This window comes from Ambystoma mexicanum, chromosome 9, assembly GCF_040938575.1.
Source record: "Ambystoma mexicanum isolate Mex_15411 chromosome 9, UKY_AmexF1_1, whole genome shotgun sequence".
Classification (NCBI taxonomy): domain Eukaryota; kingdom Metazoa; phylum Chordata; class Amphibia; order Caudata; family Ambystomatidae; genus Ambystoma; species Ambystoma mexicanum.
In genome coordinates this window covers 1546923216-1546948822 of record NC_090931.1, presented here as the reverse complement: position 1 = coordinate 1546948822, position 25607 = coordinate 1546923216, and the positions used below count along the sequence as shown (strand labels likewise).

At 48.0% G+C, this 25607-nt stretch overlaps 1 protein-coding gene across 2 annotated transcripts in view; it reads right to left on the bottom strand.

Moving 5' to 3' along the window:
* Nucleotides 1–970: 970 nt before the first annotated feature.
* LOC138489493 (zinc finger protein 383-like) overlaps nucleotides 971–25607 on the bottom strand; it is a 431218-nt gene continuing 406581 nt past the window's right edge. For both annotated transcript variants that reach the window (XM_069617234.1, XM_069617235.1), the window contains one exon: nucleotides 971–2664. In XM_069617234.1, the coding sequence (XP_069473335.1) occupies nucleotides 1664–2664 (1001 nt within the window). In that variant the 3' untranslated portion in view covers nucleotides 971–1663. The remainder of the gene's footprint in view (nucleotides 2665–25607) is intronic.

The following is a 25607-nucleotide window of genomic DNA, read 5'->3' as shown; positions in this document are numbered from 1 at the left end:
TTAGGGCTGGAGTGATGTGGTCCCTGGGCCTGAGGCTAAGGATAAGTCTTGCAGTCCTAGTCTGTATTAGTTGTAGAGTGCAAAGAGAGAAAAGAGGCAGGTTGAGGAAGAGGCTGTTGCAGTAGTACAGCCTAGAGAGCACCAGACCTCTGGAGACATTGAGTTTCTGGGGGAAGGTATGGAAGGACAGAATGCCTCTGAGGAGGTGGAGTTGAAAATGGGCCTTCTTGGCAAAGTCCGTAATGTGAGGGGAGAAGGAGAGAGAGGAGTCAAAGATGATACCAAGGTTTTTAGCCTCACAAGATGGTGGGAGGGGCAAGGAGGGCAGCCAGAGAGTGGAAGGGAAGCAGGGAGCAGGTTTCCCAATGAAAAGGATCTCAGCCTTACTAGCATTAAGACAGAGATCATTAGATGTACACCATGCCTGAATGGCAATCAGACAGTCAAGAATGAGAGAGGTGGTTGAGGAGGTAGTGTAGTGAAGCTTGAAGGAGAGTTGAGTGTAATCAGCATAACACTGGACATGAGGAGAGAAATAGGAAATCAAGTGGGCAAGGGGGGCAAGATAGATGTTGAAGAGCCACAGCGAGAGGATAGAGCCATGAGGGACGACGCTGGTAGAGAGTGAGATGGAGGAGAGTGAAGGGCCCAACTGCACCTGGGAGGTGTGATTTGATAGGAAGGAGGTCAACCAGTCCAGTGCCAGGTCCGTGACACCAAGGATATCATTGAGTCGTTTTATGAGGGTGGGATGATTGACCGTGTGGAAGGCAGAGGACAAATCTAGGAGGATGAGAACAGAAGGAGAATTGGCATCAAGGTTTGAGAGCAGGTCTTCAGGAGTGTTCAGGAGAGCAGTTTCCGTGCCTCTGGGTGCTCTGATGCCAGACTGGTGGTCATGGAGACAGCCAACAGATTCAGTGTGGTGGTCAGTTGGGAGATTACCAACTTCTCTAAGAGTTTGCCCAGGAAGGGGTTAATGGAGATAGGAAGGTAGGTAGCCGGGCAGGAGCGGTCAGCTGTCGGCTTTTTTTTAGAAGAGGGTACACAAGGGAGTGCTTGAGGGAAAGTGGAAAGGAGCCAGTAGCAAAGGAAGGGTTACAAAAATCAGTCAAGACAGGAGCGAGAGAGGAAATGTTGTTCTTGATGGTTCTAGAGGAGCAGGGGAGCACCTGTTCGGAGGAGGCTTTCATAGAGCGGACAGCTTTAGAGACCTCATCCGGTGCAATGGGGAGAAGGAGGAGAGTATGGTGGGGGAGAAAAAGAGGAGGGCTAAGGGAGGCCTGAGAGCAGGAGGGGGAGGAGGGAGTGGGGTAGAGGAGAGTGAAATCAGGATGTCCTGGGTTTTGGTTGTGAAATGGAAGGCTAGTGCGGTACAGAGGGCCTGCGATGGAAGAGGGGAGGGGGAAACTGCAGTAGGATTGGCAAGTCCCTTACAGATTTTGAAGAGTTCAGCCGTATTGTTGGTGTACCCAGCAATGCGAGTTTGGATATGGGCCCTCTTCTTGGAGCGGATGCAGAGACGGTATTGCCTAGATCAGAGTCATACCAACTGTTGAGCTTGGAGGTAGGCTTCATACGGGTCCTCATGACAGGGGCAAGGATGTCAAGGGTGTTGGAGAAAGAGGGGTGAAGGTTAACGAGGGCTGTGTCGGTGGGAGAATCAATGGCAGGGCTTGGAAGGGGGATGAAAGTGGTGGAGGAGACTGGCAGTGCTGGTATGGATTCTCTGATGCCTGTACAGATCTGAACTCTTAACAAAGCTTTTCCCACACTCTATACAGTGGTAGGGTCGCTCGCCAGTATGTATTCTGTGATGCCTGTACAGATCTGAACTCTTAGCAAAGCTTTTTCCACACTCTGTACACTGGTAAGGTCGCTCCCCGGTATGGATTCTGTGATGCCTGTACAGATCTGAACTCTTAGCAAAGCTTTTCCCACACTCTGTACACTGGTATGGTCGCTCCCCGGTATGGATTCTGTGATGCCTGTACAGATCTGAACTCTTAGCAAAGCTTTTCCCACACTCTGTACACTGGTTCAGTCTCCCACCAGTATGGACCCTCATATGATTGGCCAAATGTGCTTTCCAGGGGAAGCTTTTCCCACACTCTGTACACTGGTACGGTCGTTCCCCAGTATGGACCTTCATATGAGTGGCCAAATGTGCCTTCCAGGGGAAGCTTTTCTCACACTCATTACACTGGAATGGTTTCTTCTCTGTATGGTTTCTCTGATGCAGGCATACATGTGAGCCCTTAGTAAAGCTTTTCCCACACTCTGTACACCGGTACGGTCTCTCCTCAGTATGGACCTTCATATGAGTGGCCAAATGCACCTTCTGAGGGAAGTTTTTCCCACACTCTGTACACTGGTACAGTTGCCCCCCAGTATGGACTCTCTGATGCAGGCATAAATGTGAGTTCTTTGTGAAGCTTTTATCACACTCTGTACATTTATTGCGTTTCTCACTTGTGTGCGAGTTCTGGTGCATGATTAGAGCAGGCCGCTCAGTGAAACGCTCGCTGCAGATCCTGCAGGTAAAGGAGTTCTCAATGACGTGGATCTCCATGTGTGTCATGAGTTCGGAAGGCTCCAAAATGCTTTGATCGCAGTACGGACATTCTCCCGGGCTCTCGGGTTTGATGATGACGATTCTATTATCTATGGGAAAAAGCAGAGGTTTTAGCTATTATTTGAAATCCTGAAAATCAACAGACCCAGTGCAGAGCTGTGACTTCCTGCCCCGTTTGCCACTAACACACTGCAGGATCCTAAGGAATCCATTTCAGTCCTGCCCACCAGATTACATTTCTTCATAAAAAATAAAAAATGTAAAACCTGAATACAGTTTGTTGGTTAATAATCTGGAATAAATATTAACAAAATAAACCATTTTCAGCCTTCTCATATCATTGAAATCACTATGTCTTCTACCCAACGCACTGCACCCACCCCCAGGCCTAGGACAAAGCAGACAACCTTCCATAGGGAATGAACACCAATGAAGTCCATAAGCCTACCCTTCTCCTGCCTCCCTAAGCCTTTTAGCAGCAATGAGCACCACGCACAGCACAGCCTTAAACCTTCTATCATGCAAAATGCGACGATAAGCCGCCCTACTAGTGACCAGTCGCTAAAAAGCCAGGATAAAAAAACAAAGGCCTCATCCAGGTAAAATAAACAGAATTTACCTACGCCACCGCTACAATGTATCCTGGTCACGCCCTGGATACTAATGATCTTATCACTGCTCTAAACCTTGATACCCTAGCCGCCACGGAGACATGGCTACACGCAGCATCAGGCCCAGCCCTCTATACAGCTGTCCCCCTGGGTTTTACCATGTTCCGATGATAAGGCACAGAGGAGTGGCTCCTATAGCAAGGGACTCCATGCCTTTGGAGAATTCAATACCACCTTAAATGACAATTGCAATATCCTTTCAGTCAAACGGACCTTCTCAGATTCAGACACCATCACTCGCCCCCAGGCCCGGCTCCTAATAGCTTCAAAGAGGACCTCGTACACACCTTGGTCGCCCACATCAAGCCCACCTTTAAATCTATTCTCTTAGGGGACATTAACCTGGGATATAACGATCCAACTGATCCTACAGCCACGTCAGCGCTCTAGGATTCCTAAAGTGTGTCAGTGCCCCCACTCATATCAAAGGTCGCATCCTAGACTGGATTGCAGACCTCAACTGCCAAGTCGCTGTCTGACCACCACATAGTGCACTTCACAATCTTGACCTTTGGACATTCCACACCCGTAACCCTCTCACTGCCCCTTACTCTGGCCCACAGCTCTAGTAACTTTACTAAGGAGTGTATTGCTCCCTTGCTCAGCACACTCTTATCAGAGTCCCCTCACTCCACAGACCCTAATACACTTGATGACCGGTATTCCAAAACTCTGACAGTAGCCATCAATACTATTGCTCCGTTAATGCCACGCAAATCCAAACCGTCGGCACCCAGAAACTCATGGTTCACTCCAGACCTCCAAGTGCTCCATGCAACAAAACTGCTAGCAGAAGAGAATTGGAAAAAATCACCCACAGAAGCTAAGGAGCTGGTGTTCACTGCAGCCGCCAAATACTACAAACAAGCCACCCTTCTTGCCAAATCTACCACATACAAAGCCCGCATTGCCAACACAAAGTCCAACACACGTGAGATCTTCACCATCCTCAGTGAACTTGAAACCCCTTCTAACTCCCCCGCCACGATCACCAAAGATAAATAATGTTGCACCAACATTCAAAACACCATGCTTCCCAAAATTGACACCCATCACAGAAAAATCGACCTCAAGCAATCCTTGCTCAAATCCCCAAAGCTGTCTCCAATGGCCACTTCGCCCCCCTCAACCCAGACATCAAGACCTGGCATGTGGTGAACCGATGTCAATGGTGCACAGGGGCCTCCCGCATTCATAACGCTGACAGTGAGGCACGCTGGCTAGCATGGTACCATCTTTGTCTCAAGAAGCAAACCAAGCCAGCGGACCCGACACAATCGTTGAGTCGGAGGGAGCTTAGAGTGACTCGAATAATATTGAGCCCAAGGTTGCAAGCAGCAACATTAGATGAAAGCAAGAACGTTAGAACAAGGAACTTGTGTGTGTTTGATCTTTTGGGGGAAGCCCGGAGAAGGGCCAGCTGCAGAGTGGTCAGGCGCCACAGGAGTGCTCATTCGAAGGACTCTCCCTGGCCCTTTTTGCGTTGAGACTGCAAGTACCAGAAGGCCCTAGGAAAGGGCAGCGTGAGGTGTCGGAGTGGTCCTACAAGGGTCACGTCAAATCCCTTGTACACTCAAAAGTCTCTAACCCATTACCAAGAGAAAGTTAAGGGAAGTGAATCCTGCATCGTGAGAAAATAAAGTGAACTGTATATTTGGCAAGAGTGACCCTGACAGAGGGAGGCCCATTTTGCAAGAAGGATCCCAGCTCGGCAGAGGGAGATCTAAGGGGCAAAGAGCAATCACCCAAGGTACAAGGTTTCTTTGTTTCTACGAGTAGGGATGAAGAATAATACACCCGGGAACACTGCGTTGACAAGAGTGTACCCAGTTGAAAGTTATCAACTGAGTTGTTTGTTACGAGCGATACTTGAGAGGCCGTAGTGAATCCGATGGAGGGAGGCCCAGTGTTGTAAAGAGCACCCGAGCCCGGTAGAGGGAGGTCCTAGGGGCAAGAAGCAGTCGCCCAGAGGTGCAAGAATACGGAAGGAACTTTTGTTTGTTTGTTGTTTGATCCGGTACGACGTCCTTTCATCGCCGTTTTTTTTCCGTGGTATTTTTTGCTGCAGATTATTTGCCGCGAAAAAAACATCGAAAAATATGGGGGGTGGGTAGTGGGATATAATGTTTCTTGGGGTTTGGGGTGGTATATTCTAAATAGGTGGAATGGGGGATTTGGGGGGGTTAACCCCCATTAAAAAAAAAATTCGATGAGTTTTTGTGGCAAAAAATCTGGCAAAAAATGCTGCGAAATAAAAATGGGCGATGGAATCACATGGAACCGCTTGATCCATCGGGTCTTCTAAAGCAATAGACTTTGCAGAGAAGAGACTTAGAGACTTGGCCCTTGAAGGTTCTGATATTGTTGAACTGGTAAAAACGTGGGGAAGTGGGACCCCGGCTATAACATCCTGACTTACCATTTTGTGAACACTTCTTTCTTTTCTGGTGAACATTATCCCACACTCTTTTTGTAACTTAGTGTTAAGGATTGGCAATAGGTTTTTCTTAGTATAGGCCCTTTTTATTTGACAAGCTCCACTAGGACTGCCTTATTATTATTTGATGATCGTAGCTTGCTTCCATCTTAGATTTAGGTTTAGATTAGGTGTTTATCTCACCCATTATAAAGTTCAATAACCACCCTTGAACTGGGATCACTTGTGTCTGTCTTTACTGTTGCCACCGTGAGTTCCTTACAGGCCACATGCACACGTTTTTAGCAGCTAAGTATAAGGGGAAGAAACTTAAGAACAGAAAAGGGGTTTTAAAACTATGGAGAATGATGGAGGATTTGGAGGATGTTCCCCCAGACCTTATGAAAACTGTGAGCGGAGCACCAGCACCAGTAATGTGTGTCATGGCCCCACCCACACCCATTGCCCCATCCACACCCATCATCCCAACGTACCAGGGATGCCACATTAGTGTGTCCACAGCACAGCCTCCTCCAGCAGGGTGTTACCGCCACACATAGAGAGACAGGACACACAAACCCTTCATATGTCCCATTTCCCGCCACAGCCCTTCCTCCTCCTACGTCTGCCCATGATGAGAATATACCGAAACCCACAGCATCGGCAGCTGCTCGACCTCATGAGCGCAGGGAACCTGAGCGGAAACCAGAGAGGGACTTAGAAGAGGCTTTAAGGAAGACAGAAGAAGAGTTAGCTAGGTTTAAGTTTCACAGAGGAGATGGACAGAGAGCCCACGTTGGCACTGATTAATGGAGCGCAGGGGACATGTTATTCAGGATTGATAGTACGGCAATAAGGGAGGTGCATGTGGAAACAGAAGGTAAAGGACTGTACATTGAGGGGCAGCGGAGAGGAAGAACGTGAGCAGGGAGTTTGGATTACTGATCGGATCGGTCCGATGCTGATCTAGCTGCAGTAGAGGAAGAGTGGGACACAGAGGAGGAGCAGGCGGCGACAAGGTCCCGTCCATGATATCACCACGGGTGCAAAGTGTGTGGGGGCTGTGATGAATCCTGCAGATACCACGCTAAACCCCTGCCTAAAGTCTCCTCCCAGGTAGCCAGGGAAAGGCAGACGCTCCCTGATCTTGACCTTGGGGGTGGTGTACTGTGGAAGGATCACATGGGAGGAGACAAGGCCCAGGGTGGTGAGGAGATCCCGTGGGATGAGACGCAGTATGTAACGTCGTCATCAGGATCTTTCTGAACCCCATATTAAATCTGCTGATATGGGTAAAGCTGGTGTGACATCTTTAAATACCCCACGAAAGGAAAGACTGTTTGTAACTCCTAAGGTTAAAAATTCCCCTTCGTGCCACAGGTACAGTGAAATGAAATCTATAAATGATGAGTTAAACAAACTGCCTTCCTCTTTTCCAGTAAACTGTAATGATTCCACTTTCAATGCATGTAAGAAAAATAGATATGCATTTAAATATAGGAAGTTAGCAAGAAAACCTAACTTTGTTAATCGGGACTACAAGTTCCATACTCCCCTAAGTACTGGGACGAGGAAGTGGGCTGAAAAGCAATGTTGCAGGAGAAGTCAACTTGTTAAACCTAATGACCCACACCTGAGGGAAGCAGAGAGGCTTAAAAGACCCCCTCAGGTGCAGGCCATTAGATGGAGCTGTAGCTGGAGAGGTTGCAGCAATAGCAGCAGCAGAAGTAGAGCACAGTGTTGGCAATCCAGGCAGAAGAGAGTGAACAGACCGGACGCCAGGACTATAACCAAGCAGATTTCAGCTGTCTGCCCTGAGAGGGTCCTGTGTTCCCCTACCTCTGTAGTGTAGGAAGACGTGAAGGAAGACAGCTGTTCCACATTGTACCTAAATGCAGAGACTGCGCAGCAGAAAGCGTGCCGGAGGCTGTGGCTTAGGTTTTGTGCAGCTGAGGCTCCTAGAAGCGAGAGCAACTCTGTGACTGCATGGTGGGGTCGAAGACACCTTCACAGAGGAAGGGTGTGTGCCAAACTGAAGCCTGGGGCAATTCAAGTCCTGCCCAACACGAAGGGAACAAGACAGAAGTCGATGAGTCGAACCGAGCGCTCTGAAGCCTTTCGCGAACAAAGGCAGGCAACTGTAGCCAAGCAGGATCACTCGCGTTTGAGTGAAAGCCGTAATAAACCATCCATTGATTGCCGGACAATGGGAAGTTACGTATGAGTGAACTTTCTCTTGTAAGAGTAAACATTTCAAACCTTGTTAATTGAAGTTTGAAACCTCTGAAAACAGATGAAAGACTGGTTGTGTGGGCTTTAAAAGTGATTCTGAGGTGAAGGCGAACGAACGAGTCAACTGTAAAGTTGTTGAAGATGAAATTAAGTGACTGAACATTAGATTGTAAGTTTCAGGGAACAAGCATTGCCCAAGCCAAGAGTGAAATACGCATTGCTTAAGCCCAGAGTTGTACAAGCAGGTTACATGTGATTTTATCGAACTATCAAACAAAGAATCAATTTTGAACGAATAAAAAACATCTAAAAAAAAGAACACACTGTTGTTTTTGGGGGGTACCCCTTCCAACCCCCGTCCCCTTTATTTCGTTTTACTACTTTCATCCACCCCTAAAACCACCATTCCCATTAACATATCTATAAAGAATTTTGGAAATATATATATATATATATATATATATTTCCAAAATTCTTTATAGTTAGGTTTTTTCGATGTTTTGGGTGGGTTCAAAATTGATTCTTTGTTTTATAATTCGATAAGATCACTGCATACCGTACAAGCATTTTCTGTGTCTGTGGTTCACTGTTGGTAATCTTCATCCTCCCAATCGCTCTCCTCCTTGTCTCAGTGTATAACTGAAAAAAGTGGGGGGCGGAGAGTTGGGAAGTCAGTAACTCCTGTATAATAGGATGCGGAAGAGGTCAGAAAGGGAAGGGGATACCGTATTTCATGCTCGGGTACCCCTACCATGCTCCCCGACGTTCTGTACAGTGAAAATCGCTTGGGTTTTTCACATGACCCTGCAAAATAGATATGTCTTGGATTTACTGATGGCCATGGCAGGGGGCGTCTGAGCATATCAGATCTTGCTCTTTTGAGAGTTCCTGGCAAACCAAGCCTGGCTACATGTTAAATCCTGTCAAATTACTCATCTCAGAGAGCCGTGTATTTATAGAACATTTAAACACTCCTTAATGTGATGGCAGCACCAAACCTACAGCGGCAGAGGATACAAGCCTGTCCAGACAGTATCAAGTGACCCTCTATGATGAAGCCAAAGACTTAAATTCAAGCCCCTGTTAGGTAGGTTTTCATTTTTTAAGGGAAATCACCTGCATATTTGAGACCCCCCAGAACATTTTGTCAGTTCCCCTGAGTGGGAATCTTTTTCCCCACTCACTCATTCTTTTACTCGGTCTATGGGAATCTTTTTATACCTTTTTCTTGGAGTTGTGCTTCCTCCAAGTTTTTTAGCAAAAGCTGTAATTTACCTTTGCAGCACACAGCACTCTCTGTGCAGTGTTGCTGGGAGCCCTTTGGGCTTCCCTTTTTATTTTCTGTTATTTTCCTTGAGAGTACACAGGGCAGGGGGATTTATTGAATCGTACCTATCTTTTCTTTTGTGAGATCAGCACATCCCACCTTATGTGGAGTGCTGAGGAGGTTACAATGTATCCCTTTCTCACTGCTCCTGTCCCTTTTTAGTTACAGTGACAGGCTAACCTGAATGTGTGGTAGCTGTGGTTCTATCCTACCGACATTTGTGCCGTTTTTTCCCCTAGGCTGTACTCACAACTGCGGTAATACACAGAAGGGTCAACATTGACCAAAAATGGTGTCTGTCTTTTCTTTCCGCCAATTCACAATGGCTTGTCCTTTCCTAGTCCTTCTTCTGCTGTTCAGGGTTGGGGGAGTTCCTTGTGTGATTTTTGTCTTTGATGTGAATCCTTTGAAAAGCATCCCAAAGTATCAGTGTGTCTGTGAGGACAGGAAGCAGGGGAGGATCCCGAAACTCCCCTGGTCTTTGTCTGTGCCTGTCTGGAACCAGTACCAGTTGGGAGGCCAGCCTCCCCCAGAGTATGGGTGTGACTGTATCCTGAATGGCTGGGTTCCTGCATAAAAGGCAAGGATCCTGAGGATGAAGCAGAGCTGACCACTAGAACTGAAGAACCGATGAGGAAGAAGTCTAGCGATGCCTTCTGTGTAACCGCTGCTGTCCAACCCCTTCTTCCAGGCATCAGGGTAACCCTGAAGAGGACTCCCTCCCTTAGACTGGTGGGTCCAATCAGACTCAAGATGACCTGCATTTTGAGCCATCCCACGACAAGCTGTGACCTTCTTCGGGTGCAATTTGCCAATGCCCTGGAACCTGTGATCTCTGTGCAGTGCATCATCTTCTGAAGATCAAATCCCCCTGAAACTTTGGTGGACTCCTTCCGGACCTCCAGAGGCAAGATTCCACTCACCAGAGTACTGGACAGAGAAAGCGAGATGAATCGACCGGGCTTAACCGTTCTTCACTGGTGCTTAGAAAAGGGCACCAAAACCTCAGTGCTGCGATGAATCCTTTGTTAGACGTCCCTCCACTCGACTGCTGCTACGAGATCCACTTCAGTGTCCCTTCGTTCGTCTCCATGACCAAGACTCAGTTGACCGTGTCTGCTGCTGCAGCACCACAAGGGCATCCTGCTGCATCCGTGTTTTCACTCCAAAGGTTCTGTATGACTCAAAGTAGAACTTCCCTAGAGTTACTTTGGCGCTATGGTGTTGCTGCAGTGCTGATTCGTGTGTTTGGGAGTTCGCCCATACACATTCACCCAGGCCTAATGCTTGGACGTCTTCAGGGAGCCTTCTCCTAAGTCCCTGAACCCCTTTTCCAACCAAAAGTGTTAGTTTCTTGTTTATTTTATTATTTTATTTTAATTCTTAGTAACGCGCCAAATCGCCCAAAGGCCTCATGGTGCACAAGTTGTTGCTGACTTTTTCCTATGGAACTCTTGACTTTCTACAGCTTGTGCCTTACCTGTTTTGACCTTCAATCTGACCCTGAAAGACATTCAGAACTAGTTAGGGATGGACTACTAAAGCCTCATCCTCTGTAAAAGAATTGCAATGAAATGACTTACCTTGTGTTGGTGTTGTTTCATATCTTCTTTCCTGAAACAAAGGGCCTTATTCTGAGTCTGGCTGTCCAGAAATAAGAGTGCTGGTAGCAACGTACCGGCACCCTTTCCGGACCACCAGACTACAACTATGCCTGCAGGGGCCGTTGCTGACCGGATCTGACCTGCCGGGGCACTGGCCCCTGCAGGCTTGGTTTTCACGGAAGCACTGGCAACGTTAGCAACAGTGCTGGTGCTTCCGTGACCCCTTCCTGTGGAGTCTTTTGGGCCTCCAGGGGACTGGGGACTACACTTGCCACCGCCTGACATCCTGGGCCACTGGGACTTATAATGTCCCGGTGGCACCAGGATCTCAGGCGGCGGAACAGTGTTATGCGTTCAGCAGTAACCCGCCAGTAGCACCCGGCGAGTTACTGCCGAACTCGTAATGAGGCCCAATGTATTACAAGTGTATTACAAATGTGGTTTTACTTACCTGTGAATTGCTGATTGCTATTCTGAAAGGTCTATGCAAAAGTCATGTACTTACTGTATACAATCTATTGGTTTTGCATCGTGTCTACTGAAAGTATAGTGCTTACCTTACAGAAGATGTATCTTTGCCTTGGTGTGTATATAGAAAAAAACCATTATTTTGTATATAACCTTTTCGTGTGTCAGTGTTTCTTGTGACTATGTGTATGTTGTACGTTCTTTGTACCACCTACGGCCCCCTCCCTCCTAAGATAAGCCTGGCTGCTCGGCCATTGCTACCAACATATGCGTGTGGTTCAGCCAAATACTAGACGTTGGAGCCCTGTGGCCCAAGTGTGTGAGTCTTCTAAAGTCCTACCACACGTGACCATTTGCAAAACTCCCTAACAATTGGTGTTAAAGTGGTGGGATTTGTGTAGTGTTGGCTATACTGATTCTCGGGGATACCTGTGTCCAGAGAAACCATCCACTAAGGCTGGTCCAATAAGCCTGTGTAACCTTAAACAATCAGCTGTAACATGGAAAACTATAAGCACAAGGCTTTTATAGCTCTGAAAGTAGACAAACCTAAAGAACATGCAAAGCAAAGAACCTTGGCTGTAATGGAAACAAAAATGATTTAATTCAAACATTGTTGAATTACCAAACCTCATTAAGTAGACCTGTCACTCCCACTCCTAATATTAATTTAGAAGCTGAGAATGAAGTGGACTGTGATATGAGTTCAAATCTAGGATAAGATATTGGGCCTCATTACGAGTTTGGCGGCAAGATTCCGTAGATTCTGTGATGCCGGTCCCACCGTTTCCGGCAACCCGTGGTTCCGGAAACAACAGAACATTACGTGTTATCGTCGTGCGCATTACGGCATGCCGAAAATGGTGGCACCGGCATCACAGAAACACTGTTTAAAGTGCCCAAAAACTGCCAACACTGTTGCCCTTGGTGCCGGTGCCCCTGGATTCGGCATCACAATGCCAGACCCATCGGCACCTGAAACAGCGGCAATGGAAAAAGCGGCGCTGCAAATACCATGACCGGAAACAAAGTGATCGCCGGAACAGGAAACAGGCCGGTGGCCATTACAAAAACACAATCCATTGCAATCTGCAACTCCCAGGTGACATCCATCCTTCCTGACCATGAAATCTCGCGTCCGTGAGACCCGGCAGCACAAGCCACGCTTCTAGGAGGCAGAGCTGCACATGCTTGCAGGCAGCATTGTCCTGCATGCAGGGTAGTTGTTCTCCACTGACCAGCGTCGCCAAACCCAGATGTGCAAGATGTCCATATGGGAAGAAGTGGCACAGAAGGTGTTGGCAATGGAGACAATACCACGCACGGTCCGAGATTGACACAAGCGCCGAGACAAACGCCACCTGAGGTTCCGGAACCTCCTCTCAGCACACCAGAGACAGAGCATGGCCACAGGTGGTGGTCCCTCCTCGCAAATACGTCTAATGCCCTAGGAGGAGAAGTGCAGCAGTGTGTTGCACATGGATTCGATTGAAGGGGTTGGTGCTGCAGAGGCCAGAGCCGGGACACCTGAAGAGGCCGGTAAGTACAAGTAACCCCAATGTAATGTACATCAGCCCTGGCCACCCTGCTCCCAGCACTGCATCAACACATCACAGAAATGGGAATTGCACCATCCACATCCCCCAGAAAGCAGCCTGCAGAACCCCCCCCCCCACCTGAACCAACACCCAGGCCGCAGTCGGGGACATACAGCCTGGCCCCCTAACAATGACCCATGCCAGAAATGCATGTTGAACACTGCACCGGCACCCTGTACTGTCAAGTGTACAAGCATCCGCCCCACACAGAAACACATCACACTTCCACTGTGTACTGCATGTGTGCCTGCCATGCTGCCATGCTGCCACTTCCGCCAGAACCCAGCAATGCCGCCCCTCAGCTCCACCCACACATGACCACCCTCCTATGCAATGGCAATGACATGTGCCTCCCGGTTCCATGTCATTTCATCGCGGGATGTTTTTTCGCTGGTTATTTTACCCCGATTTTGTTTTCTCGAAAAAACCCATCGATTTTCTTTTTTCTCTTTTTGGGGTAGTTCCCAATCCCAACTCCCTCCCCCCCCCATTTTAAAAAAAATGTGATTTTTTTTACGGAAAAAATTTGCGGTAAAAAACCTGTGAAAAAACATCCCGCGATGAAAGGACGTTCTACCGTGTCCCCCACGTCCCTGCCAGGCCTACCAAAGACCCCAAATGCACATGCTGGACCTGCAACTTGATCATGTTAGGCAGAATCACCTGTAGTACTCTTTGGGAACACCACAGGCAATTAGGACTACAAGTGTAAGCACAATTTCACCTTTGGTACAAGCCTGTACTACACAGTAAGTGGTTGCGATGGCTGAGCAGCCAGACTTATCTCAAGAGTTCAAGTGAGCAGTAGAACAAGTTACACAAAGGACCAACAATACAGAGATTCAAATATACACTTACTCAAGGTTTCTTGGTAAAATAATATACATTTATTTACACATTTACTTAGAAAACATTACACTAGCACAAGCAGCTCAATATCACACACTAATGAACCACAAAAATCCAACATGAAAGTAAATGAACAAGAGTTTAGCTCCAAAATGAAGTGGGAGCAAAATGGCACTTCAGATACTTATAAAAGGGAGGAAAAGACAAGGTTATAAGAATAGACAGCCCAAATACATTCATAGGCAGGGCAAAGGGTTTCAGTTAAATACAACCAGCAATTCTTCTCAACAGGCATGGGCCAAAGTCAATGGTTCAGAGTCTTTTTTATAGGATAGCACAGTTCTGATATATAACGGTTAAGTCTTTGCCACAGATTTTTAAAGGATTTGGCTAGGTGAAAAGTTTGACAAATGGTTAGAGAAGGACAAACCTTCGAAGTTGAGGAAAGATTCACGCACTTTCTCGATGGCCGAAAATATTTCCGGACCGTGTTTGCACAGTACCTTTTTTAACGAAGAAAGCTGTAGCTGAGGCAGTTCCTGGCAGGTCCGAGCTGTTCTCGCAGTTCCTGAGCTTCAGTCGCGGGGACAAGAAGGAGGACGTTGGAAGGTCTCTGCACGCCCAGGGATGAGGCCAAAAGCTGTAGCAAGTCGTCAGTTTAAGGTGTGAGTGCCTTAAAGTCCACGAGTTGGTTTCCTTCCCACTGGCTATCCAGTTTTCAAGCAGCACTCTGCTGAAAATTTGACCAGTCAGGGACGGTGTCCAGGTGGCTTACGAGTTTGTTGTTCACACCAAACTCAAGGGAAGAAGTTAACCTTGAAGGGCTTCTCTGTCGATTGGAGTTTCAGGCAATTCGGACCTGCAGCAGGGCTTCACCGGTCGTCCAGGAGTTGCAGCAGTCCTCTTCCTTCAGCTTGTCTTCAGTTCTTTTGTTCCAGTGGTCTGTGGACTCTGCTTTCCAAGTCCCAGAGACCGGCTTTTAAACAGTTTTCCCCCCTTTCATTCAGCCTGGCTGTCATTTACCCAGCAGGGTGGCTGTCCTTGCTGGACAGTCAGCCAGCCAATCACACCAGAGTGCATTCAGGTCTCCTAGGAGACTAAGCACAGGGAGTTTCGGGCACTTCCCTCACATCCTGTCCACCCCAGACACCCTGGCACCAGAGGAGGGCTTCAGCACTGAAGCCCGCCAAAGTGCACGAACAAAGGGAACAAACCTGGTTTGGCACGCAGAGTTAAACACAAGAAGGACTTTTCCTAAAAGAAATGGCGAAAAAAGTTGACCGGAGTCTGTTTTCACAGATAGGTCTGGGGCGCCATATTGGAAAACATGGCTGTCCTGATTTTTAGTTACCGTTGTTAGTGGTCACGAAAAATCACGGTAGTTGATCTAAACCACTGCCACCAGCCATTTAAAATAGGAAAAGGTAACATTTTACTGTTATATGAGTGTTTTGACTCGGGGGAAGCTAAGCAACCCCTCCAGCACGCTATTGGAAGATAGGGTGTGCTGGGTCAGTACATTTATAAAGACTAGTAAAGCCAACTTAGCTTTACATGCTCTGGGAGACAGTAGTCAGTCCCAGAGAAGGTATTTAAACCTTGGGGAGTCTGAACGACACCCCTGTGCCACTGCACTGAAGGTGCTGTGTGACACACAGAAAAGGATGATGCCACTGGAGTTGTTTTAAAACTCCATAACCAAAGAACACAAAAGTAAAACACACACAAAATACATGGAAGAGTGGGGAAAAAAGGCTCACACTCTTCCCAGGTAAAAAATGTAATCCTAGAAATCCAGCAAAGCTGCTGGGGGTCTCAAAAGGTAAGGGAAATTAGCACATTCTTGAGATTTCTCCCCAACAGGTCAGCCATCAAGCCCAGCCTTGCCCAATCCAAATCCCTTCTCCCCCACCACAACCCTCCACATTCCGCGAGTCCCCTTTTCACCGTATCCAGCAAGTGCCAGGACACCACGCCATGTCCCCACCACAGCACGCGCACAACCAACATCTTGCATGTATCAGTGCATCTTGAATCCACACGTGTCCCTAACATCATGCCTTTCTACCACCCCCAGGCACATCATCTGACAGCGATGAAGGCCAACAGGCACCTCAAGGGGCACGAGACGATGACAGTGCCATACTGCACGGGCCGCCACCACCACCACTCAGGACACTGCAGCGACAACTGCCACTGACACAACTGCCCCACAATCCAGGCAGCACCACCTGCAGTGGTAACCTCTGCTGCCCCATGCACCCAGGCAGCACCACCTGCAGTGGTAACTACCGCTGCCCCATGCATCCGGGCTGCACCACCTGCAGTGGTAACTACCGCTGGCCCAAGCACCCAGGCTGCACCACCTGCAGTGCCACAATCGCCTGCAAGGCAAGCAGCAGGAGGAAGGACACTAGCCCCACCACAGCAGCCACATGCACATGGCCATGAATCCAGTGAAGAGGAGGCTGCCGTCAATGCTGGAGACACCGCAGGGGACACCACTGACCACACCAGCTATGAGTGGCCTGATTTCAGCCCGATGAGCCTCTCCAGCCCACAACGCCCACCCTTCCCCAGTGTTAGGGACATGGACGGCCGTCTGTGCTGCATGGAGAAACGGCAGGAGGCCTTAACTTCCCTGGTGCAACAGCCCCTTGAAGAGGCACGCACAGAGGCCCAGATGATGAGGGAAAGTGTGCAGGCCACTGGGCATCGCACTGCATGTGCCCTTGGACGTGCTACATCCGCCATTGTACTGATGGCCAGCATGGTCTGTGAGGGGAACAGCATTATGTCCTCCATGGTAGAGTCCATGGCAATGTCCCTTCAGGTGGCCCTGGATAGACAAGCCATTGACCCGGCAGACACGGCATCCACGAGTTCCACGCCTGCCAGTTGCATCCATGGCAGCCCAAGGCGGAGGTTGATTTTCCTGTCAGCCACACAAAACAGTGGCATGCCAGGTGGAAAGCGGGTCCATAAACAGGCGAAGGACCAACATGTGCAATGGAGGGCTTAGACTTCATGGACAGTGTGACACAAGTTGGGGAGGGGGAGTGGGGAGAGATAGTTGGGGAGGGACGAGTGGGGAGGGATAGTTGGGGAGGGGGAGTGGGGAGTGATAGTAGGGGAGGGGGGTGTTGGTCAACCTGTTATTGCATTTCATTCTTTTCATTACACTTGGTGTTGCATAGAAATCATGACTGGACGTTTATTTTTAGTGTGAGAGTGAGATTGATTTCATGTACAGTGCAGATTGTGGTTGATGGCCTAGGTAATGTGCATGTGTGATGTGCTCAGAAGTAGCGGTTGATTAGTGCATAGCGTGCATCACGCCCATCCGTTGCATCCTCACTGTCTCCATTCTCCTCCTCCACCTCTGCCGGGTGCATGTTCATGACTGGGGGAAGTGGTATGTTGTGCCTAATGCACATGTTGTGCAACATGGCACAGCCCAGGACTATCTTGCCCACCTACACGGGGGCTGTACACGAGTGCACCCCACGATCTGCGGAGGCTGCAGAACCTTGCCTTCAACAACCCAAATGTCTGTTCTATTGTGCACCGTGTCCTGATGTGAGAACGGTTGTAGTTTTGCTCGGGCTGGTCCTGTGGTTGCCTGACGGGGCTCATCAGCCATGGCATCAAGGGGGGCAAATTCCTTGTGTTGGCAGTGTCATGTTAGCAAAGCCTGTATGTTAGTCAGTGTCACATGGGATTGGCACAAGATGTAGCTAATGGCACAGCTGTCTCTAGTATCTGGTGCATTGTCAATGGTAACTGCAGTTTCCAATTACTACAGAGATTTACACATTTGGGCCTCATTCCAAGTTTGCCGGTCCGGAAACAAGGGTGCTGGTAAGGTTACCGGCACCCTTGTTTCTGGAACGGCAAACTACGAGTCTGTCTGCCGGAACCGCAACGCCCAATAGGTCTGACCCTGTTGTGCCGCACGGCCCTGGTAAGCAGAGTTGCTATGGGAGCACCGTCAGCGAAGGTGCCAGTTCTTTCGAGTCCCCATTCCCAAAGAGTCCAAAAGGACTCTATGGGAATGGGGACTTACACTTTGCACGCCTGACTACCTGGGCTGCCGGGACTTGTAATGTCCCGGTGGCACCGGGAACCCAGGTGCCGGAAACGTTATAACAGGGTTGCGGCAACCCGCTGGTCGCACCTAAGGGTTACCGTCAGCCTCGTAATGAGGCCCATGGTGAGTGTAATATTTGCATAGGAATGGCATTCAAGTACTTGTGATTGCTGACGTGTTTCTTAGGGCAGCAGAGTCACAGAAGCCCTTGTATGTTGACATGCAAACATTTTAGCTACCATTTAATTATGAAATGTCTGCATTCATGCAATGATACTTGCATTTTTGATTTTGGGAAATGCAGCATAAGAGTGGTTTCAAGTAATCTCTGATTCAGTGAAATTGGTTTATGTGGATGTATACGCAGTAAAGGAACATTCTTGGATTTGGTTGAATTGTGATGGAGATGGCAGGTAACTTAATGGCATGCAATCAATAGCCTTGGTTGCTATGCAAGGTGGGTGGGTGGTTTGCAAGCACGTTTCTGTTGCATATTCACACCCACCTTGCCCATTACCCCTATGCCTACGCCATTATCTACTTTGCCCATTGCATGTGCCAATTCTGGTTACGTTTGCATATCATACAATGGTCATCTCACCCATTCATTCATGTGTGCTACATATTTGTTTCCATTCATGTCACATGCATATGGGTATGTGCACTTCTGACAGGCAGGTGAACTGGCTACATGCTGTGGGGTACTTGGCTGTGACGCAGGCGGTGCGGGTTGTGTTCAGTGTGTTATTGTAGGGGTATATGGCATTGGTGAGATGCATTCTGGTATATTTGATGTGCCTGTGTAGCTGTGCACTATTTGTGATGGGGTGTTCTGCGTCTGCCCATGTACCACACGCAAGTCACCCCTTCCAATCATCCATGCAATGTGTGTGTATAACATTGCATTATGCACATGCACTAGTGGCAGTGTGTTAACACCCCCATTCCACAGTTCACATGCAATGGTGAAACAGCTCACCCAACAGCCAGGTCCGCTCTCCGCTATGACGTGCCATGTACCCTGGCAGCGTGGAGTTCCTCAGCACCATGGAAATGTGTGTCGACCGCAGAAATCTTACGCAGCAGTGGTTGATGAGGTGGTATGCATCACACACCATCTGCACATATGATATGATAGTTTATTTATATAGTGCCAAAACACAATGCTGAGGGAGTGATTCAGTTTCCTATTCCTGTAGACTGCCTCAATGGCATGTCTGGCCACCAGTTCCACAGGCGTGCAGTCCAACGTACCAATCACATTGTGCATGGAACACAACTTTGGTGTCATTCACCTGGGCAGGTATTCTGGGTAGGGCAATGTGGTCTGACACATGCCGCAGGAGGGCATCCAGGACGTTGGAAAAACAGGGTTTGGATAACCCATGCAGCTCACCCACAGTGTTTTGGTAGGTGCCGGTAGCCAAGAACTGCAGCACCGACACTACCTTGAGCAAGGGGGAATGGCAGTCCGGATGTTAATGAGGCTAGCAATGTCGTCGTGGGTCAGGTTGACTATGGAGGTAATGGTCTCCCTGTCCAGCCGGTAGAGGGTGTGGATCTGTATCTGGGTGAGGTTTCAGGGTGTGGCCCTTAAGCGGGGTATGGGTGGTTACCTGCGGGGTGCTACCTGCTGGCCATTGTTGTTGTGCATGGCGATCATGTTCCTCCTCATCCTGTGCCTCCAATGCCTCCTCTGCCTCTTCCAGTTGTATCCCTGCATGCAGGCCTCCTGCTCCATTACTGCTACTGCTGCTGCAAGCATGGTTGTGTTGGAAGGGGTGTGGGAATGGTCCTTTTGTACATTCACAGTGCTCATGGCGTGCAGCTGGGCTGATTTTGGCCACATGTGGCCTGTTGCTGCACATCTGACACTGTTTAACGCCTGGTCCGCAATGTCAGTGTTTCCGGCTCAGTCATCACGGTGCCAATGCCATTTTTATGGCAGTTTTTCAGTGAAATCAGAACTCGGAATATGCCCATGCTACCGCTGACGGGGCAATCAGATGTTTACATTCATGGTGCTGCCGGCTACGGTAGCACCATGGGTGTCAATGCGGTGACGGTGTTTACGGCATTATGACTCGTAGTGTGCTGGTCAGGAATCGGGTGCTGGTACGATCCGACCGGCACCACTATTTCCAGACTGACAAACTTGTAATGAGGACCATTGTGTTGGAGGGTGATCCTGTGCCAATCCCACGGTCCCCCTCTGCTGGTCCCTCCTGGCCCACTTCCCCCTCTAACTTACCTCCTAAAGTACTTTTGGATCTGGAAGCACAAAAAGCAAACATTCTTGAAATGAGATTGCATCTGGAGCATAGAAAGTTAGAGCTCAGAGAAAAAGAACTGAGTCAAGGCCTTAGAGAACAGAGATGCAACATGAGCTTGAAATGAGACGATTGTCTCTTGGTAACTCCTCTTCCTCTTCAGGGTCTTCTCCAGCTGATGCCTCCAGGGACTCCGTGACTAAGATGCCAAAGGGTTTGGTGAGTGCTTATGATGTTAAGAATGACATAATTGACTGGTTGAAAACCTTTGAGTTTGCAGGTCAGATGCAAGATGTGTGTGAGAGTGAGTGTGTCCCATGGGTTATCTCTAGGCTTCCCCAGAATCGCTGTGATGTGCTTCTGATGATGGATGCTGCTGATAGAAGGGACTACAGCTTGATAAAGCCAGCTCCGATAGTTAGATATGGGAAGACTCCTTCCCAATATCTAAAAACCTTTGGAAAACATAAGAAGAAAGATGGTGTGTTGTAGACCACCTGGGTGTGTGAATGCCTGAAAATCTTAGACTGAGGGCCATTAGGTGAGCAGCAGAGTCCAGCCGAGTCCTGCAGTCTGCGGTAGTCGTTTGGTGTTTTGCAGTCTGTCTACACTGTTGGTGGAGTGAAGAGGTGTGTCTCTTCTTAAACTCCTTGCTGGCGCTGAGCACAGAGAAGTCCAGTGGAGTCATGCAGTCTGCAGCAGTCTGAGGCAGCTGAGCGGCACCAGGCGATATCAATATCGGAGCCTTGGTGATTGGACCATTGAGTGTCGAGGCACTGATTCTATTTGAATCTCTCCGACCGAGAGTGTCATCGACCCAACAAAATGTACTGAAAGGAATTCATAGCGGCAAACGTCCATTGTACGCGTCGTCAAGGAAAAGTTTGAGAGGGGCCGGTGAGCACATTGGCCCTAAAACCATTCATATTATGCCTGAATCTGATAAGGGACGTGTCCCCAATAACTTGGAAATACAAGATACGCGGAGACTCTTCTCGTTCATGGGGCGGGAAGGGGTGGCTGAATCACTTGTCTTGTCCTTAAACCATCAAATTGATAGGGAATTGAGTACTCTGGAAGATCTCATGGACCTTAAAGACCCAAAAGACCCTAAAGAGGCTGGACTAAGGACTAGCCCCTGGCGAGTGGGTGAGACTTGAGGGACGGGTCAGAGACTGTAATCTAAGCGGTTGTCACCCCTGCGACTAGTGCAGAGAGAGACAGGCTTGGTGCTGACATCACCTACAGAGAATCACTCTTTATACACGGATGAGGACTGCACATTTATAGATGAACTAGTCATCGTCCTGACTCCCCTGACTATGAACGATACAATAATTATGGAAAAGGGAACAGACAAGTACTCCACAGGACCTGAATATGATGGTATGATCCTGACTCCTCAGTCTACCGAATCCTCAGCCTTGGCCGCTTGGCATGCGCGTGACATAGCAGAACTTAAAACCACAATTGCACGACAAGGGCAAAAGACTGTCACACTGAATCTTACATCTGTAAAATTGAACAGCAAATAATAATAACACAGTCCTAGTGCCGTCTCATGAAAATAAAAGGGCCTATACTAAAAAACCTATTGCCAATCATTACCGCTAATTTACAAATAGTGTGGGGAAATGTTCATGAAAAACAAAGAAGTGTACACAAAATAATAAGTCAGGATTCTCAGGCCATTGGCCTCCCTTCCCCACGTTTTCAGCACTGGACAAGGCGGTTCACTCAAGCATAGCACACTCTTGGGCTTATTCGGCACAAGGACACAGTTTCATAACCAACATCGGGGCCTTCTGTGCCCAAGTCTCTTAAGATATCAAAGTCTCTTGATTCAGAGCGCCTGATGTACAAAAACAACAAAAAGTTCCTTTACAAATATTCACGTTGGGCGTTTCACTCTTCACCCTGGATACCCCTCAGCCAGGCTCAGATCCCTTTTCTACCGCAATCTTTAGTTTGGATCCCCCTTTTCCGAGCTCAGATCCTTTTCTCCAATGCTTATAGAATATTTTTTCTCGGTTGACTCACAGTTCACCCCGGAACCCCCTCAGCCGGGTTCAGATCCCTTTTCCACAATTAGTCTCCCTTATCCGGGCTTGGACCAATTACAGTTTGTATTAGCTATTGAAGACTTTCAAATGTGCACAGGGTTTGGCTTGACACGTTGCAAGACCACTTCGATTTCACAGTTCACAATTTACACTCTCAGTTGGATACCTGTTAGGGAGAATTCTCTGTTTAGGCTGAATTTCCTAACCTAGTGAGTCCCCCAGCAGCTTTGCTGGATTTCTGGAGTTTGTTTTTTTCTCCTGCCAAGAGTGAGACTCTTTTACCCTCACTCTTGGACATGATTTGAGTGTGTTTCTTTGACTCTAGATGTGTTTTATGGGCTATGGGGTCTTTTACTCCATATGGCTTCATGTGTTTTGGTAATGTGTGTTACACAGCACCCTCAGTGCAGTAACACAGGGGTGTCATAGTGGCCCCCAAATATAGACTCCATACCCTGGGACTGACTACTGTCTCCCAGGGCATGTAAAGTTACCATTGACTTTACTAGTCTTAAATTCTGAACAGAACCAGTACAAACCATCATTGTAGACGTACTGGCCGGGGCAATTCGATTGCCCCGGGGTCTGTTAGTCGAGGGGGCACGTCTCCGTTCCCCCTGATCGAGTTTTGGCTGGTGGCAGTGGATACTACTTTTTATATTCAACCGCGAATATATCTCTGTGGGATTTTCCCATTGTTCGAGGCTACCAACTTTAATTATTTAATTCTTATAGCCTCGAACATACCGCCGGTTTATTTATTTAATATTAATTCTCCGGTTGGTATTTTTTGCCAGACTCGGTTTTAAAATGGCGTTTGTGTTCGCCTCTGTAACTCCAAACCAAAGGTCGAGCCCTTTGTTCCACTTTTGGCGGGCTTCTCCACAGAAGCCCTCCAATGTGGTGCCACTCTGTCTGGTTTAGCAGGATGTGTGGGAGGAGGGTTTAGGCACCCTGGACTGAGTTGCCTAGGCAACTCAAGTCGCACTCTTGTGTAATTGGCCCAAGTGGTGAGCCGGACGGCTCACCACTTAGCATGTTTGATTGACAGCTAGGCTGAATGAATGGGGATTTCTTGCATAAAAGCAGGGCTTTTGGGACTGGAACTTCAGAAGTCGCCACAGGACCTGAAAATCCAAAGAGGGAAAAGCTGAGCGGACCTGCTACGACGACACTACCGTTGGAGCCCTGCTGAACCGACTCACCACTTCCCAACGACAGAGGAGATCTCCCGGCTGGAGAGTCTTCTTCCCTTGACTGGTGGGAACAACCAGTTTACCTTCTTTCTTCGCTCCCAGGACGTCCAAGTGGTCGAATTGCTCGTGCCAAGCACCCCGGCAACCGGATAGCCACTTACCCCTGCAACGCGAATAAAGGACCGCTCCTTTTAATTGAAAACTCTGCGGCTGGTTTCTTCCCTGGCAGTGCAACGGACTCCTGCTCTCCTCCTCGACGAGATCTGCTCTTCCTCCGGACGAAGCACCCTCTTGCACCCGCTGTCAGGAACAACTGCCTCCGCCGGAGCGTTCTCTCCATTAAGGTACAGTGTCCGCCAGGCCTCCCTTTCTAAAGATTGCTACAAAGTAATAATAATCCCTTAACCTTCTGGACTGGGCTGGCCGCCTTGACCATCTAACTGGTCCCTTTCTTTTGGTCCAACTCTTTCTGAACCTTTTGCAAGACTCTTTGTGCGTTTCAACCGTGTGACCTTGGACACATTTCCGACCGGGGCCTCTTAAAGTGGTCTGGCCGTCTGAACATTGACTTTACAGTTTTAACCTACCTTTTTCTCCTATTGTGTTCTGTTGAAAGTGTTGGGATCTGTTCCTATCTTTGCTCTGCCTTTCTCTCCCTTTTTAACCACGTAATTAGAGTGCCATCTTCGTTAAGCGCTCACCGCTGTCTGGAAATAAGTGTTGCCTTTACTTAAGACTTGTCTAATAACCGTTTAAGGGAGTGTATATACATTAGTGACTGTTTGTGAACTACTTGAAAATAGTGCCGGTGTGTTTAAATAGATGTGTTTTTAAATAAATAATTATATCTCTATACACCAAGCTCTGGTCAGTGTTTGCTTCTACTACTGTGTTCTTTTGACCTACTGTGTATGCCCTGTATACTGCCAAACTCTTCTTGAGAGAAGTCTGACTGCTCAGCCACAGCTACCAGGTAAATCTGGGTGGTACAGACTGCTACCAATTGGGTTTACTGCCAACCACCTGTGGTCTTAAATCTTTTGCAGTCGTCCCAGAGGGAACAGCACAGGTTTCTGCCTAACACTGGTGTACAGCGGTGGGATTTGTATTGAGTATACACTTTAGTGTGCTTTTGAATAATTTAGGACAACTAACCACAAAGCTTAGCACTAAAAAGCTGCTTTTCTAACCATGTCTACTATGGAAAGTTATACCCTAGAATCATTGTCTACCAAAACTGCTGATTGCTTAAAAATATTGTGCAGACATAAGAACCTCTCTGAGAAGGGCAAGAAAATGGAACTTATTGAAAGATTGTTAGAAAACCAAAGTCTGGGAGGTACAAAGGAATTTACCCCCCCAGCAAATGTAGTTAACAGTGATGGTATTGATCTGAATCAAAGTATTGATAATGAGTCAGAAGTTAGCCACTCTGAGCCTCTATCTGCCTTACCTACTGTACCTATTGGGCCTATACCAGGTCCCACATGTAATCCTGCATACTTTGAACTAGAAAAAATAAAGCTTGAATTAGAGTACAAACTTTTTATTGCTCAATCTGAACGAAACCAAGAGCTAGAGTTCAGGAGAATCAATGCCCAAGCTGAGCAGAAGCAAGCTGAGTTGAAGCTCAAAGAAATAGAGCTTAATCATGAACTTAAAATGAAAAAGTTGTCTGTGGAATCTGCTTCTCTCTCCTCTGGTCCCTCTAGGAGCTCCAGTCCCAAAAGACCCCGGATGCCTAAGGAATTAGTGGGTATGTATGAACCTAAATTGGATGTGTTGGATTGGTTGAAAATGTTTGAGTATAACCATGGGCTCCAGGACATCACAGGGAATAAGTTACTTCCCTGGCTGTTCTCTAGGCTTCCCCCTGTTGCAACTGATGTGGTAATGGAGTTGGGGGAGGTGGATAAGAAGGACTATGAATGTGTGAAACTAGCTTTGATAGCTAGATTTGGGAAGACCCCTTCCCAGTATCTTAAGAGGTTTAGAAACCTCAAAAAGCATGATGGTACCCCTTGGGCTACCTGGGTGAGTGAGGGGTTGAAAAACTTAGAGGGATGGATTAAGGGTTACAAGGTGAACACTTATGAAGGAATGAGAAATCTTTTTATGTTGGAGTCAATTTATGATGCCTGCTCTCCTGAGCTCAGACAGCACTTGGCTGATTCACAGGAATTAGATTCCAGGAGACTAGCTAAGGCTGCTGACTTGTGGGTTGCCAACCGGGCCACTCACAAGGATT